Source organism: Drosophila mojavensis, unplaced genomic scaffold, assembly GCF_018153725.1.
Source record: "Drosophila mojavensis isolate 15081-1352.22 unplaced genomic scaffold, ASM1815372v1 contig_74, whole genome shotgun sequence".
NCBI lineage: Eukaryota > Metazoa > Arthropoda > Insecta > Diptera > Drosophilidae > Drosophila > Drosophila mojavensis.
The window spans coordinates 2,501,818-2,519,763 of NW_025318899.1; the positions used below are offsets into that span (position 1 = coordinate 2,501,818).

Genomic DNA, 17,946 nt, shown 5'->3' on the forward strand with positions numbered 1-17,946 from the left:
TCAACAACAACAACAACAACTGAGCAGAACTGACCAAAACAGTAAATACTTCGCAGAAATATATTGAATAATAAGTACGATGTATACATATATACAAAGGACTTTAATTGAGTAATGTGGTAGGCGTTTGTTTTCGGACCTGCCTGAGATTGAGGCCAACGCAGGGAACCGCAATCGGAAAACAAAGCGCTGCGCACTTGGTAAACTTCTCACAATTTGAGTACGATTTCAAGGACAGATATGTAAATACGCCCGCCGAGGCGGAAGCTGTAGCTGACCTTGAAATTCATCAATGCGAGAGAACACGCCCACTTACACCTTACACCTTATTTGTTGATTTTGGGCCAACGTGAAGCAAAACAAGCGAAAAAATTGTCAACATCGAAGAGCAAAATATTTACCATTTGCAGAAACCATGTCCAGAAACTGTCAGGGAAGTGAAAGGGAAATGGAAATGGACTTGAAATGGACTGTTCAGATCGAACAGAAACACTGCGAATGAGTGAGAATGACTGAGGAAGCGAGCAACTAGTTGCATGTGACTGCATTGCATTACCAAGTTATTTAAGCCAACGATCAGCGCTCCATCTGACTGGGAAGACGGAGAACATGTTCAACTCCTTATACTCTGCATGCATCAGAGAGAAGAGAAGGGTATGTAAGACTGGTTAAGGGTAAGGTATTGTATATGTAAGCTAAACTGTAAGAGTTAAGAACTTTGCGCTATCGACAATTGAGAAAATTTGACATCACATATACAGAAAATCCTCCAGTATAATATATATACAGGGCCAACTCCATTAAAAGTTTTCCACAATAGGGTATCCCACTGTATTCACTTCACCTTCGTTTAGTCCAGCTTCTCTTACGTCTACTTTGTCTCCTTTGGACTGCAGTCAATCGATCTGTGAAGCACATTTGCAATTGCAGCTCCATTCAAAGTGAGTTAAGGGCTTCTTTCAGAGCTGCCGCCTCAAATGTCTTTGACCTTGTAGTGGACTCAGAAACTGCAGCCTATAAAAGGGAGCCACGCGATCCACCCAGCATTCAGTTTGTGTACAGAACAGGACCATGAAGTTGGTAAGTTGAGCAAGCGATTAAAGTGAAGCGATTGAAGAAGCTAGGCCAAGCTAGTGAAACTATAAAGAGGATTGACTTAAGCTAAAATGAATTATTTTCATCTATTAAGAGGAAATCGAGTAAAGGGCAAAACTTAGAGCAAACGTCGTATAAACGCTTCAAGAAGCATTGAACTACTGCTGACAAGTCAACAAAACTAGCAAACGAAGCTGAGAAAATTGTGATTCAAGAAAGTGCAGAGAAAGAGACTAGCCAAGGGATATATAGAGCCTAAAGAGCAAGAATTCAATATGTGAATATATGTACAACAAATCTGAGCTGAAAAACACTCTCACATTTATTATATACATGTGTCTTTCGGTATTATTAAAGTCGCTCGTGATTGGCTTGCAACAGTATTAGTGAGAAGTTGAGAGCTTGCATAAATTTCTGTGAAAATATCCAATAATTTGTATGAGTGAGGGAGAGAAAGAGAAATGTAGCTGAGCGTAGCTCCAGGTGTTGTTGAGTGGGAGCGAGACAACTAGATGACTATATAGGCATTTCGGCATTGATCGTTTAGATTTCGGTGGCCGAAGAGAACGCGAGTAGAAGTTTGAAAAAACAAGTGGAGAAGAACCGTAATTAGAGTTTTGAGCACAAATCTAAAATTAGTACAATTATTAAATTAAAATGAAAGTTATATGTATATGTAAATGCATATTAAGTAATACAACTATTATTATATTGCAGCTCATTATCTTTGCTTGCCTGCTGGGCCTCGCACTCAGCCATGAGGTGCTCTACACGCCTGGCTATACCTACTATAGCGCACCTGGACTGGCCTATGCCTTGCCTCTGGCCTACACCCGACGCCTCATCTCGCCGGCCTTACAGTCGCAGGTGTATCACAGCGTGGAGACAGACAACTCCTATCAGCAGCAATATCGTGCTGACTACAAGCCGCTGACCTATGAATATCTCTTCTGAAAAAAGGGGGAAATAATTAAGCGTGAAATTTGAATAAAGTGTATCAGCCCGAATATTCTCCATTTTTCGTGTTAAATTGTATTCACATTGTCTGAGGCGAATGCGTCAAAACAATTTCCCTACCTAGAGTGTCTGCCCTCTGGTCTATTGAACTTTCAGCTATTGGCCTCGACACAAGCGTCAACAATTCATGCCCAGGCATCAACAATCAACCAACAACCATCAGGCAACAGGCAGAGGACAGTGCACACAATAGCTTCATAGTTTTAGCAATATCATATGAACCCGTCGCACCTTCAACCCCACCTCAAAGTGACGTTTAAAATAAATCATCAGTGATCCCATAGGAAGCGTTGACCAATTGGGGGCGTGCACCACCACGTCACAGCCCATCGAGCACTACCAGCCGCAGCAACAGCAGCCGCCGCACTGCACATGGAAGCCGTACCAATTGCAGTGGAATAAATCCACCGTAGAGCTAAAACACGCTCGTCTGATTTCTGATTTTCCGTTTTTGCTTCGGAAACTTTTGCGTTTTGCTTTCAGCACGTCCAAAAACGTGACCAGCCGCTGGTCACATGGATATGTGGGTGTCTGGAGCGCAATACGCACGCAAATGCCGTACGCGAAGACCGAACCCAACCCGTACAAAATAATCGCATAAATTAATTAATGTTTGATTGCTTTTCATACACTAACCAAAGTAATCAACAGACGAAAGTGTCGCGTGACTATTGCAACCATTTTGCGACAGATTCAAAAAGATTTGGGATATTCTATATAATTAAAGACTAGCTTTATTAAGAATTATACCTTAAGAATTTGGTTAAGGTTCAGGTGAGATAAGGACATACTTATATATAAATCATTATATCTGTTATTCGTTGATATAAATTTTATTCAAATTCAAATCCATTCAAATGCGAGCAAAATTCTAATTAAGAGACATGAGAAAGGAGCTGCTTCAGCTTAAGGAGTGAGTATGAGTAAAATGTATTCAAATATTCTTGGGTTCAGGATTTCAAATCAGATACAGAAGATTTTTAACTGTTCAATGCATAGAGCAAATATACGCTCTTCCCTTGGACAACGCTTGCAATAAGTGAGAGCATCAGCAAGTCGACTTATCGAAATGTATCACAATGTTTTCTTACGCAACCACAGCCCGGTGTCCAGACATAAGCCTCATGCAAAGCAATGAGAGCTTCTTAATCTCAATTGATTCTTGTACGATATCTGTTTCAGCAGCTAAACAAGTTTTGCATATAAGAAGGCATAGAAGACGAAGTGGAGAAGAAGAACTTCCAGTGAACCGCAAATGAGCATGCAAAGCCAAAATGCAAAAGGCAAGCGCTAATGGCAGCCAGCCCAGCAGTCCAAGGCTAGATAGGCTCACAGATAGACAACTCTCAGCAATCTCTCTGCAATCGCATAATTTGCACAGAACGCAACGCAAAGAAACTGCGCAATTATGCATGGATATGCAATTCCCTGGATTCATTGGCAGCATTGCTGACATCTGGGGCCAAGAACTATTTCCTAGTAACAGACGAATTGGATTTCTGGCCCCCAAGGCAAAAGGCGATGAGCCTGACCACCTGCCTAAGTAGCCAGCATCTGAGAGCCATTAGCGCCTTGGCTTCGGCGTAGTGTTTAATGTCGTCCTTGGAAAATTCTCGCAACAGTTGCGAGTCGAGTTGCTATCTCTAGAAATCCAAACAATGCTGAGCTGCACACGAAATCTCAATCGCAGGCAGGTGCCAACAGGTGAGCCAATCTGCAGCTACGTGACATTGTCTTGTGTATATACATACATATGTTTCTAAAGCGGCGAGCGACCTTGACAGCGTACACTAAGGATATCTCAGCGACAGTTGGCAATGCAATGAAACGGGCACTGAGGACAAAGTGTGGACTTAGGTAAGCGGCACGCACTGAAATTTAGTCAAGTGGCAAGCTGATTACATCGAATGCGCCCTATTTATAGGTGCAATGGTGTTCTATTCCTATCAGAGGCAACAGCACCAGCAGCGCCAGCAGCACCAGCAGCAATTGGAGCACGAGAGCCAACAGCCATCTCAAGTGCTGCATGCATAACCGCGATGCGTGCCAGCAACGTGCGAGTCGCAACAGGAGCCAAAGTCAAGTGAAGAGAATTGCAGCCAAGCAGACACACACAGAATTAGCCATGAGAGGGCTGACTAGTGTAGCCCCTTATGTAAAGCCAAGTGTTGAGCAGCATATGAGCAAGCTGGTAAGCTAACTGATTGGACTTGATTAAGGCGAACGAAGGGTAAACTATTTAAATGAGCAGAATCATTCGAATGGATAGACAGAGGGAGTAGAAAGGGGGGACAGGTAAAGAAGGTAGGGTGTTATATGAGTACATCTAAATGATATGCTAGTGCTCAGAATATAACTGTATTTATATATATGTATATCTGCCTAAGAATCTGTGCGTTGATGTAGCTAATTAACTGCACCAAAGTAGTAGTAGAAGACTTCAATTATATTTATGTATTCATAATATGAATTCTATATATAAGTATATTTATATGATGTTAAATGTTTCATTTACGGCTATTGGAAGTTGTTACTGTTTTATTATAGATTAATTAAAGCAACGCCAAATTTTGTGTTTTTTTCGATTTATGTATAATTTTTGTTAATTATGTTAATCATACTACTTTGATCTATAACTCAACGAAAAAGTAATTTTTCAATCTATAGTTTACCATTAAAACTTTACTAATTTCAATAAATAATCTATGTTTTATTTGCCTTTGAAGTTGAAAAATAACAAAATAAAATCGAATATTAATGTTACACACTGTGTATGATAAATATATTTATATATGAATATATGTCATTTATATAGTTTATCTTTTTATATTTATACATAATTTTATATTTTTCTTATTTTCTCTTCTTTAACACTCTTTGCATTTGTTTGGTGCTTCTCCTTCATATACTATATACAAATGTTTATCTCAAAAGGGAAACGTGAAAACTTAGGTCATAAATTCAATTTCATAATCTGTTGTCGTTATTGAAACTGAATCCATTAGCGTATTTAATTGCAGCGCTAAATGGAAGAGTTATTTCATACTTAATGTTGATTAGGCAGCAGTTGAGCATAATTAATTAAAGGATTGCGTTGATTAACCCTAGTCCAAGTTAAGTAAGCAAACGAAAATTATCAAATCGGCTTACCTAATGTAAATAACTTTGATGAGGAAAAGATGAGAGAGTTAGTCAATTGCTGAGGTATATGAATGCATAATTTAATATAATAAATGACTAAGTATATATTAATGTAAAAATTTTTAAAATTTTTGTTTTTTACTTTTTTATCGACATGACTTATAATATATAATTTTAGTTCAAAATTTAAGTCGTAACTTAACTACTAAATTATATTTAAGTTGCGCAGATAACTAAAGCAGTTTAAATAGGATTTTAACTCATAATCTGTGAGATTTTATATATACAAAATTTCAGTGAAGCAGGAGGAGCTCAAAAAAGAAAATTTATTTAATGAACATTATATTCTCATATTCTTTATCAAAGTCGCAACAACGAGAAACGGTAAAATTATTACAAATCAAATTGTTAGGAATTCGGTCGAATTAGCGAAAGTTTTAGGGAACACAGCAGTTTTACGAATTATTGAGATTTTCGACCTAGCGGGAGATATACTGCGACTCGAGTAATAAATATAATAAAGCAATTTTATAAATATATATACGCTTACACTTAGCATTTGTGCTAACAATGAAGAAATTAGTCGGCTCAGATGTGAGCTCAATTATTTCGTATACTGCAAATTTAATTATATCTAGCCCTACTCTGAGACTCAACGTAATTCATTTGAAAAGAAATTCTGAGAGTTTTGCGGCTACACAAAGAAGGCCAAGCAGCTAGGCAAATTAATCTTTGTTTTTTTAGCAAACAGAAAAGGGTATTGGAGTGATTTAAATTGCTAAAAATTAGATATTTAAATATGCATTTAATATGTATTAAAGCAGACTAATCTGAGCTATCACTGAATCGACTGATAGTAGTTTCTAGATAAGTCCAATGGATGACCCAATTTGAGGAATATTTTCAGCTGCTGAGCCCACAGAGAAAGAGAGAGAGAGAGAGAGAGAAGGAGAGTTGGCATTTTTGGGACTTCCCACATGTTCCATTCAGGGCGCTGTCTGCCTAGTTGAGGGCAGGTGTGGTGATTCACGTGTAAATCGGCGGCAGAAACGTCAGTCGGAAGTTAGTAACTGTTGATTGTAAGGCAATGGCTGGAGGTGTTCGAGCCGTGGCTCGAGTATGACGCGCAAGGGTCACGTTCTCCATCACGCACTCAAAGCGCAAAAGCTCAAAAAGTGCAAAAACACTTGAGTTTGCCGCAGCAGCAGAACAATGGCACAAAAACGGGGAGGGCGAGAGCCACACGGCCAACTGGCAGCAGGCAACAGGCAGGCAGCAAGAATCACGTTGACAGCAGGAAGCAGGAAATCCAAATAGGCAACAGGTAGCACGAACCACATGTAAATATCGATGCGAGAAGAAGAAGAAGAATGGAATTGCTGCTGCTGCTCACGTTGTGGCTGCCACGGCAGCTGCTTGGTTACTGCTGGCTCGGAGCTGGGCGACAGGCAGCCAGCGCACGAAGTGTCCTCGTCCTGCGGGCTGACTGTGCGAGCGGGCGCATGGGGGGCGGTGTGCGGCGCACGAAGGTTAAACGCGAAGCTTTTCGAGCAGCAGTCGAAATTGAGTGCAGCTATAAAAGCGACAGCAGCAACGCCTGCCCCAGCAGTTGATGCCAGCAAACGTCGCGAAACGCATTCCAAGTGAAAGTGAAGAAAAACTTGAAACTCTAAAATAAATTCTGAGCCAAGAACTATCCAAGAGAACTATAAACTTTAAAACCCAAACGTGAGATGGATACGCTAACTCCCAACAATTGCTCCAAGTCGAGCTCCAAGTCAAGTTCCAATTCCAATTCCTCGATGGATCTGGGCGAGAAGCAGCTGAAGCAGCAGAAGCGCGGCTCGCGTGGCCAAAAACTATCGCGATCCCGCAGCCTGCTGCAGCTGCTCAGCAGGCACCTGGGCAGGCACTTCCAGCACCATCACCATCATCAGCAGAACGATACGGTCTACAGCAGCCAGGATGACATACGCAGCTCGTCCACGGACTCATTCAGCTTGAGCGGCTCGCGCAACGAGTGCCTGGAGGTGCTCAATGGTGGCTCCAGTCTCGATCTGGAGAACACTTCGCGCACATCCTCGGCCTCGTTCTCGCCGGGCATGGAGTTCTACGACAACAACGCGCATATCTATGTGGAGACGGTGTACCGACCCGGCAGCGCCATGGAGCAACTGCATCCCCATCACTACGACGACAGCAGCAGCAGCGGCGCCGATGACGACGAGCATGAAGATGAACATGAGCACGAGCACGAGCACGAGCATGAGCCCCAGCAGCAGCAGAAGCGTCAGCGTGAGCAGGATGAGAATGAGAACTTGAATCAGCTGAAGCCACAGCCACGCTCCGCATCATCGGCATCGACTGGCAACAAGGCTGGGCTACATTTGAGTCGCATCTCCATCTCCTCGTCCGTTAGCCGCATGCTGCAGCACTTTTCCACATCGGCAGCCACAACGGCAACGGCATCGCTGCGCTCCCTCTCCTGCAGCAGCACGCCGCTTCGACAGCGCGACGTCTCCTCGCTGATGCGGGCAAAGAAGCTGCTGACGCCGCACAACAGCCACAACAGCCACAACAGTCACAACAGCCACAGCAGCAGCTGCAGCAGCAACAGCAGCAACAACAGCCGCAACAGTAGCAACAGCAGCAGCAGCAACAGCAGCAGCAGCAGCTCAACAAAAAAATCAGCCAAAAAGGACAAGAAACAACAGAGCATACTGCGACCTCCAGTGCAGTATGTCTACATGAAGGGCATGTCCGGACTATACTCCCGCGTGCCCAGCTATGCCGCCTGCTGCCCCTACACGCTGCATCACATGTATTAGACAGAGCAGCGGCGAAAACGTCATCGCGCCGAGGACATTGCCCAGCGCAATTTCCGGGTGAAGGCCAACACTGCAACAGCAGCGACGGCAGCGACGGCAGCGACGGCAGCAACAAAAAGGTGTCGAAGTGGAGTCTGGGTGGGTAGCTAATAGGGAAAAGTAAAAAGTAAAACGTGATGTAGTGCCTAAAAAAAAAAATTGGATATGCAGCAGAGCAACATATTTTATAAATATGTCAGAGAGAACAATATCTAAAAAAAATTATACACAAAAAAAACACAGTTTCCATATATTTGAATTATTCCAAAAAATAATACATATGTGTGCAAAGCTATTCGATATTTAGAGACTTTCAGTTTACACAGTAGCTAAAATCTAGTTAATATAAATTATATAAGCATATACCCTACCTAAAACATACACACAACAACAACAACACCACACACACATATCTTCCCATGTAGTTTTTAAACTCAACTTTTCGGAGCTAGGCTCAAATGAAAAATTATGATATACACAAATAAAAGAGAAAAATCTATGAAAAACGTTTGTTATTTCCAATTATATTTTGCACTTATTTTAATGGGCACTTGACTAGACAAAATTACGAATTTATCCAAGATATTTCAAAATTGTACAAATACAAAAGAAAACAAATAATTGAATATTATTATTTATTTATTTATAATAAATTTCAAATATACTTCCATACACTTTATTCATTTCCAAACTAAACAGAAGAAAACTGAGCAAAATATAAGTAAAAACGTTTAGCACCTAAGTAAAAATACCCTATATTTTTAGATCGTATAACCGTAAGCATAAGTCTAGCTGTCAATAAATAAAATACAATCTAAAGAAAAAACTTTGAAATGTTTTATTTCTTATAAATATTTAAAATTCCTAACAGTTATTTTCTAAAAGCTTTTGGCAAAAGCTCTTGTGTGCGCTTGCGCCTTGGCTGACTGACTGGCTGGCTGCCTTGGGAACAGTTCGCTCACTGTACTCTGGGAACAGTTTTGTTTTTGGTGTCGCCTTGCGTTTGCTGATGTAGGTAAAGTCCTCAATTTTCGAGTGGCCGAAGGACTCGACCTTATAGTTTTGACATACGATATGATGTCGTCTGCCTGAGCCAAACTACATATTCAAGCTCGATGGATGACGTTAATCGGCGGCCGTTGCGGCAGTTGTTGTTGTTACAAGTGCTCGCTAAGCCGCCGCATGCATTATTAATTTGATGGCAGCGTAACATTCAAATCTCTTGAAACTCAATGTGGATTTGCAGCTACTTTGCTTACTTGAGTGAGGCTCATATACCAATGCAGCCCTATTGATATCTCAAATAGAATTTCATTATATATTTCGCTTCATAATTGCCATATGACATAAATAGACACTGCATTCATTATTACTCTTATTCGGTCATCACTGTTTCCTAATTATGCTCAGCCTTAACGCGATTGGCTGCAGTCGTTAGCCTGCAATAGTATTAGTGAGATACCGAGAGCTTGTACAGAGTTCTTGTAAATATGTTATCCAATTGAGTTTGCGTTTTAGTTGCACGCCTATCATTTATAAGAGAGTGAGAGAGAGACAACAATAGCTGTTGCTGGGCTTAGTCTGCTTTTAAGCTTTTACCGAGTGAGAGCGAGACAGCTACTTAGGTCATTCCAACATAGCCGATATGATTTCGAATAGAAATGGAGAGTCTGAATGGGAGGCGATCAACTTTACTCAACTGCGACATACTATGTATGTATTCGCATGCATACATGTTTGTGCTTATTTGATTGTATTATAAGCTTCGATTCCAACAAATAGAGAACTCTGTGTATGTGCCATCATATATGTATCGGTTTGCGTATTCTATATTAAATATCTATCATTTCTGTTATTCAGCTTAGGCAGTTAATAGGCGTAACTGGTTAAATAAAAACTATATTTAACTAATCATTTTTTTTATTTAATAATATTTTATGCTGTACAATAGTGCTTATTATAATGTGCCATATATTCATTTAAATTAAATATAAATTCTACTTACCAAATGCAGGCCTTTAAAAATCATCTGCTCCTCGTCCTCTTCATCTAAAAATAAAAAGAAAAGTTCAACGCAAATTTAGTCTTTGATGCGTGGGAGCTTATCAACTATTATTCTATATTTAAATTGATAGTTAACAAATATTTGCAGTTGCAGGGATGTCAATTATATTTAGAGCTTGGCTCTGTCAAATGAACAAAGGGCTGTTAATGGGATTGACGTCAGGGGCACAAGAATTACGCCTTTTAATTAGAAGATAAACAACAGCAGAACACGACAGGAACAATTATCGCAGTCTCCCCGCACACACACACCAGACACACACACACACACACACACACACACACACACACACAAACACCAATCACACACACACACAATGCCATTAAAACAACGGATTTCATTAAATCGCCATAGACAAATATCCAGCATTCGCCCTTTCGCATCGCTCCTCGTCCATCTCAGCAATCACGCCCATCGTGTCGCCTCAGACCCAACCGCAACGAGGCGTAAAATTGGCAGTCAGTTTTATTTATAGAGCATTAAAATCAATTTTGTGCGTAATTAAATAATAAAAAAAAAAGACAACAACAACAACAACGGCTACGACAGCGGCAATGTCGCGAACGTGAGAACAATAGCTGTAATCTATTTTTGACGGCCTTAATTGCGGCTTATGAATTCTCTTGGCGACATCTGCGTGTAGCTAAAAAGCTAAAAGCCACCAACACCTGCAGCCACCCACGTACTTAGTCCGGATATATCTGTGCGGCAATTAAAAGTTTCGAAATAAACTCAAGCGGGTTTATTTTTATAGTCAGTGAAGAGGAAATGGAGACAAATCGATGCGTAAACATTTTGCAATTGCGCTGCAAAAAGCAATTAAAGTGCAGGCCACACGCGACTAAGCAAATATGGCAAGTGCCACCAGTGCCAGGAGGCAGGCAGAGCAAACAAACAACAACAACAATTGGTAAACAAATGCCACACAATTCAAATGTTGCCATTGCTGCCATTGTGTATTGGGCAACGGCAACGGCAACGGCAACAGCCAAATAATCATAATAATGCACAACGCAGTAAGGCAACAGACAGACACATAGTGAAAGAGCGAGAGGGAGAGAGACAAGGGAGAGAGAGAGAGCTGTTGTAAGAGAGCGCTCGCTAGCGGCTGTTTGCAGCCAGCGCAGTCTGCAGACCGGGCGAGTCTATAAAAGCAAGCGGCAAACGATTTGCCGACTCAAACGCGAAAGGACAACGTCTGTGTGTACACACGAAGCTCTGAGCAGAAAACAAAGAAAAAAAAGAAGCAGAAAAGAAACAAGCAAAACGCCGACAAAGTAAACACAGTGCATGTTTGTGTGTGTGAGAGACTGTGTATATGTATGCGTGTATCGGACCGGCAATAACAAAGCCATAGACAAAGAGAAAGCGGAAGTGCAGCCTGCTTAAGCTGCTTGGAGTACAGCAAAGTCGGAAGTCGGAAGTGCAGCTTCTATATAACTATTATATAGATAACCTTTAAGCTACAGCTAACTCTCGCTAACAACAACAACGCAGCTCTAGGCAAGAAACCAGAGCGCATTTCCAATGCATTTTAAACTGTGTAGACTGCAGTAGGCACTCGCTATACAGTACTACAGTAACTACTCGCTAGCCGCAAAGGCAAAGGCTGTTAGCTATAGTTACCTACAAGACTACAGTAAACTCTGCGGAAGCAGCATACATAGAGTAAGCAACCTTAGAGTACAGTAAGCACTCGCTGCAATGGGCTCGCCACACGTCTGCTTTGCGGACGAGCTGCAGCAGCAGCCGCCGCACAACAACAACAACAACAACAGCAATGGCAACAAACATTGGCTGGAATTGGAGCTGCAGCCGCCGCAGCACTCGCCCAGCCTCTCGCCAACGCCCCGCTACGAGCGCAACATGGGCTTCTTTCAGCTGCTCAGCCGACGCTTTGGGCTGAGGTCAAGCGTTGACCTAGTTGATGCAGCTGCACAGGAAGAGGATGCGCACAGTTCATCGACCGATTCGTATTCATCGGCTAGTCGTGGCTTAGCTGCTGCACGCTTGGACCTGATGTCCTGCGCCTCCAGCGAGACGAGCAGCACCATTGACATCGAGGAGCAGGAGCAGCAGCAGCAGCAGCAGCAGCAGCCGCAGCAGCAAGACCAACGCAAATCGTTGTCTCGCACGAGCTTCTCCCGAATGCAACGCCGGTCCACATCGTCACTGCGACGCGCCTTTGAGAGCCTCTCGCTGACATCGCGCTCGATGTCGTGCAGCGGCCCCTCGCCGCCCCCACAGCCGCACCCACACCAACAGCAGCAGCAGCAGCCGCAAATGCCACTGAAGTCCGCTCTGAAATCGGCTTCCACTATTGAGCTGCACCAGCGTCAGCACAAGCTGGCCACCAAATCGACGAGCAGCTCCAGCGCCTGCTCCAACTCATCCACATGCTCCGCGACCCAAGCGAAGCACAGCAAGGCGAAGCCGCCACCACAACGCATCCTCCGTCAGCCCGTCTCCTATACATATCTAAAGGGCATGTCCGGTCTGCCGACGCAGCGCGTGCCACGCAGCTCCGTCTGCTGCCAATATGCGCGGCGCTAACGGGATCGGCAGAGAGTTCATTATCTATCGTTATCTACTCATAGCCAATAGCAGTTGATAGTAGTTCGTATAGCTCACGTAGCTCACATAGCTCACACAATACATAGTGCCAAATGCCACGCCCATTCATTTCGAAAAACTGTGATACAATTACCTTCTCATATCCACAGCAGCTCATTTCACAAAACAAACACCAAGAAAGATCCCCAAAAGAGAGAAAAAAAAACACATTTTCCAAGACTTTAGCAAATAGAAATAGAAAATTTTCCACGCGGCTTTCGATTCCAGCAAAACCGAACAGAAGACTGTCCCAAGGGAAAGTTTTGTATTGTTCAAAGAAAATTGCTTAAATTTAATTAAAACTATAATAAAATTATATAAAATTATAATAAATTTATTGTACATTCGTGCCTTTATCCCAAATTCGAAAAAAAGAAACAAAAACTAATATTAATTTGAATTTTTAATTATAATTATTATAGATATATATATTCGTCTACTATGCGTACTCAATTAGTTGCTGTAATGGGATCAAAATTTTCTCGGTTAAATATACTATAGTCTAACTTACATATATATATATATATATATATATATGAATACTTAAGTACTTTAACTATGTTTTCATACAAGTATAAATATGTATAAACTTCATTCGGTAGTTAAGATTTTGCTCTTCAAGTTTTGAAATTCATTTTTTTCTCGCACTCTTCAGTCGTAGGGCACATAGATAAGATGAGAAATGTACTAACTAACCAAGCATTGCAATTCAAAACTGATTATATAGACAGCATATATATATATGTATACATATATATACCATATACAAAACACTTGCATAAATTTACCGTAATGTACTTATAATGAACAAACAATCTAAGAACTCAACTATATATATAACATATATGATTGAACGCAGATAACGGCATAAGCAATACAGTTATACACACATATATACAGCCGATTATAATGATATATATATACACATTTACTTAATCATAAGTTAACTATTTACCAACAACAACAACAACAACAAATAGAAGCAGCTACAAATGAATATTTCATTCACACAGCAAGTTCAATAAAAAGCGAGAAAATAATTTACAAAAAAAAAAAAAAAAATTGTTTTATCTTCTTTTTTGTCACATAACAATTGATATTTATTGGGAAACTTTGGCTATTTGAAAACGCTCATCGGAGAGTGACCCACTTGGCGAAGCTCGAGAAGTTGCCAAAAATAACAATTACAATGAATCAAGGCTAATTACGGCAACAGAAGCCCTTCTGCACATTGCGTATACGTCGCGTATGGCGGGCCTGATTACATTTATGCGCTGCTGCTCGCCGCCTGCTGCCTGCTGCCTACTCAGCCGGCATACGGAAAACTAGGTCAGCGATTGGTAGGGCAACATCATCAATATTTTCACACCCACCCACACATACGTATATACACATATATGAGTGTATATGGAAAGTACTTATTAATCTGATGGATATCGTTGCCAGGCAAAGGCCGTAAAATGTTTATGGAAATTTATGGGTGCGAAACGCGTGTCCCTTCTTCGAATTTACAACAAGTCAAGCCTGACATCGAGGCAGACACAGTCTGGCCAGGCCCGGGCCTGAGCCGGAGCATGAGCCTGCCATTTGATTAACATTATTCCAACTGAATTGGCAAACGAACTGGCATGGAAATAATTACCTAATAAATATGACAAATACGTCAAGACTTTAGAAAACGTTCTACACAGAGCCTCAAAAATTTCCATTGCATTTCAGTTCATTATTGTGTTTTAGGAAATACGATCTATGTTAGCCGAATCGAATAGAAATTGATGACAAATCGGACTCAATTGATATAGAAGTTTTATGGCTCAGTAAAACTGTTAAGATGATGGGCCTAGTCGTTATAGTTTAATGCCCCCAAATTTATCATAATGCTATAATCTCGTTATTTTTAATAGTCGGCTTAGTAATAGTGTCAAGTGCTTCGCTCGAAGTCTCTAGCGAGTGCTCTTCCATATCAAACAGCATAACGCATACGCCCCATCCGCCAGCGCTGCCCATCGTTAGTCAAGCATTCAATACTCTCTCAAGGCAACAAATTAGCGTGTCAGACAGGCAATCAAAACTGTTTCTTTTTTTTCGGACAAGTCATAAATTCTGTTCTACTGACGAAATACGTCAGAGGGCAAAGGCAAAGGCGCAGGAGATGGCGATGGTCATTGCCTTCGGCAACTCCTGCGCCCTCTGGGCGCGTCATATGTGTATTTGATAATGGAATTGCCTAAAAATACGTATTCAGTGACCTAATTTCCTGCTGATAGGCGACGACAAATGCTTAGCATTCGCAATGATATGTTTCGCTCAGCCTGCGTGATTTTTATGGCCCGCTGTTGCGCACTCCCCAACTTGGCCCAGTGAAATGGAAAATAACAATTGTGTATAAGTATGCCAGCCAGCCAGCCGCTAGCCAAAGGCGACCGCAGTCACGTAGTCCCAGCCCAAGGCTGCTCCAGCTGCTCCGGCTGCTCTGGCTGCTGTTTGTTGCCTTTTCAGTTCGGTTTGTGCGACTGTCCATATTTAATTAAGTTTGCCTTTTCTATTTTCCGTTCGGCTTTCTTTGTTTTTCCGCTCTTTGAGCTATTTTTGGCCATTCGCTATTTATATGTACCCTTGCTTGGAGCGTGTAACACTCACTTATTAATACTTGCCTAATTTTCGGGGCAGCTTTTGCATTTTTTGTGCCACATTATGCTTTCAGCTAATGGCAGAGTGGAAAAGAAGGCCCCATTCCGCAACTGAAAGGATTTTTATGATGGAAAGCGCGTTAATTTGTCCCTCGTGTCGAGCAATAGCTGGCGTGAGTTACGGCGAGCGAGCGGGCGGGCGAGACGAAGACAAAGTGTGAGCGGTATTTGGCCAGCAAAACAGCAGCATAATTAATCTTCTTTGGCTCATAACCACACCCCAAAAAAAGACACGAGCCAAAAGGCAAACAGCGTAAATAACAACAACAGCAAAAACAATTAGAGGCAGCCAGCTGCTGCTGCTTGCCGAATTAAATGATACCTTAACTAAAAGCGTCAGAGTGAGTGAATTTCCTTCCCAATCTGATATACATATCTTCTTGACAGCTGACCTCATAAAATTTTCCTTGAAAAAAAAAAACTTTGTTTTTATTCAAGCTCCTCTTTAAACTGATATTTTTTATGCGGGCTATTAAAAATTGAAACAAGCTAAGTATCAGCTAACACTTGAGGTCTGTGATAACATTGATGAAGCAGATTTCTATCAAAAATATTTGCACACTTTCCGAAGTTCAAAACACGAACTTTTAGCTTTTCCATATATACATATATATATATATTTTTTTTTGGTTTTTGTTTTTATAAAACTTTTACTGCATAACTTTGGCTTTCCTTTCCTGAAATATAAGACTAGGATTTGAGGCAGAGAAAGCGGTTTCACTTTGCAAAGCTCATTTTCTGTATTTTTGAAACTTGAAACTTGAAACTTTTCCTAGTTTTTGCAAGAGTTTTTGTGACGATCTTTGTATGCAAGAACTTATTGCAGCAGAGGAATGATGCTTCGCTGAGCTTCAAGTATATTTTACTACTTATTGTTAATATCATATGTGCATGCTTGAATACTAAATATCTATAAATATATGTATATAATTAAATATATCAAAAAACTCATTTCATGATTGCATACAAAAAAGTTACCTGCCCCGGGTGAGGATCGAACTCACGACCTTAAGATTATGAGACTTACGCGCTGCCAACTGCGCTACCGAGGCGTTGCATGGCTACTCAGATTATTATGTGAATCAACTTAAAATCAGAAGACCGATCGAGTGCTCCTTGCTTTACAAAGCTCACATCAATGTTCTATAGAATTTGTGTAAATTGTGTAAAGAATTCACTCTAGTCTCTTGTAAAATTATCAAAATCCATATCAATATAGAAGATAAGAATGCAATCATCTCTTATGTTGCATTATATGCACATATATCTATTTATATTTGTGTACACATTTTTATATAAAAAGCCAACCATTAACCGTTTGCACCTTTACATAAATTAGTTCTTGCATTAAGACAAAGCCTGGCTAATAGCATCAGGACATGCCTTCGGCCCATTGAGCCAACAGAACGTAATATTATTATCCCTTACTAACAAAATTAAACAAGGCATAAATATAAATTTTATTTTATTCATTTTAGCCGCATATGCGGATGGCATAGCGAGCCACCAAACATAAATACTCTGCTTAGGGTATTAAGAGCTTGTGTGAAATTCTTGTAGCGTTCTCTCTGATGACTTCTCGCTGAGCATAATTCCAATTTCGGCATTTGCCAGCACATGTCTTTATATGTTTTTTGCCACCACAGCGCCTCCTCCTGCTCCTCCTGCTCCTTCTGCCACGTTTCTGTGGTTCACTTTCTTTCAATATTTACCTTAAAATTGTTTACCTTTATCATCTTACGTGGCGCTGCTTCAGTGGTTTTTCTGCTTTCTGTTTTTTTCTTCTCATCTTCACGTTTTGTTCTTCTCCAGTGTGCAAGGCATACATTTTATGAGGTTTTCTCATGCTTGTTATCTTAACGGCAGTTTCCGTTGCTTTTTAATGGCACTCGGTAGTAATTTCATTTCGCAAAATATTGCTGCATACTTTAAGGAGCTGCGAGTCAAACATTTAATGAATATTTCAAATGTGGTTGCCGTTCTTGTTTGCTCTTGTTATTGTTGTTGTACCGTTTGCTATTTTTAGCATCAAATCTTCGCTTATTGCCACAAATTGAAGACACTTCACACGCCAACGCGACGACACAAAACACATAGACAGAAGTGGCTGTATATTGGCTAAACGCTGGTGTTACGTATACGCCTTGTTAGCCGGAAAAAGGCAAGACAAGCAACAACCTTCATGCTAATTCGCACTTTGACCCAAATACCAGACAATGGAGCCCCTCAAAGATGCGTGTATTCTGCCATCACACAGCCAGCTGATGAGCCTAGCATCTAAGGACGAGCCCAGCCAGGAGCTCAGTCAAGAGTGTGACACGAACTAAATAAATAATAAATTATCCCAGCTAGCAGCGAGCTGCCAGCAGCTCCACGCATCCTCTGCTGCCTTTTGCCGCAGCTCATAAAGTATGCACGATGTGTTGGTAATTGAACTCAATGCGTAAACAAAATGTCT

General features: G+C 41.1%; 3 protein-coding genes and 1 non-coding gene across 4 annotated transcripts; 3 read left to right on the plus strand and 1 right to left on the minus strand.

Moving 5' to 3' along the window:
- Window positions 1–995: 995 nt before the first annotated feature.
- Window positions 996–2,094, plus strand: LOC6581217. Its single transcript, XM_002006925.2, has 2 exons — window positions 996–1,080; window positions 1,813–2,094. The coding sequence occupies exons 1-2, from the start codon at window positions 1,072–1,074 to the stop codon at window positions 2,047–2,049; spliced, it is 246 nt and encodes an 81-aa protein (XP_002006961.1). The 5' UTR covers window positions 996–1,071; the 3' UTR covers window positions 2,050–2,094.
- A 4,781-nt stretch (window positions 2,095–6,875) lies between these two features.
- On the plus strand, window positions 6,876–8,185 carry LOC6581218 (serum factor response D). Its single transcript, XM_044009816.1, has one exon. It carries the CDS (start codon window positions 6,987–6,989, stop codon window positions 8,079–8,081), a length of 1,095 nt encoding a protein of 364 aa, XP_043865751.1. The 5' UTR covers window positions 6,876–6,986; the 3' UTR covers window positions 8,082–8,185.
- A 3,155-nt stretch (window positions 8,186–11,340) lies between these two features.
- Window positions 11,341–13,853, plus strand: LOC6581219 (alpha-protein kinase 1). The gene has a single exon (XM_032731773.2). The coding sequence runs from the start codon at window positions 11,890–11,892 to the stop codon at window positions 12,736–12,738; it is 849 nt and encodes a 282-aa protein (XP_032587664.2). The 5' UTR covers window positions 11,341–11,889; the 3' UTR covers window positions 12,739–13,853.
- Window positions 13,854–16,467: 2,614 nt separating this feature from the next.
- Trnam-cau lies at window positions 16,468–16,540 on the minus strand. The gene has a single exon. It is a non-coding gene; the product is annotated as a tRNA-Met (tRNA).
- Window positions 16,541–17,946: the final 1,406 nt, after the last annotated feature.

Bases quoted from the DNA above. Each gene is read 5' to 3' on its own strand.
- LOC6581219 (XM_032731773.2), top strand. From the start codon at position 11,890: ATGGGCTCGCCACACGTCTGCTTTGCGGACGAGCTGCAGCAGCAGCCG.
- LOC6581218 (XM_044009816.1), top strand. From the start codon at position 6,987: ATGGATACGCTAACTCCCAACAATTGCTCCAAGTCGAGCTCCAAGTCA.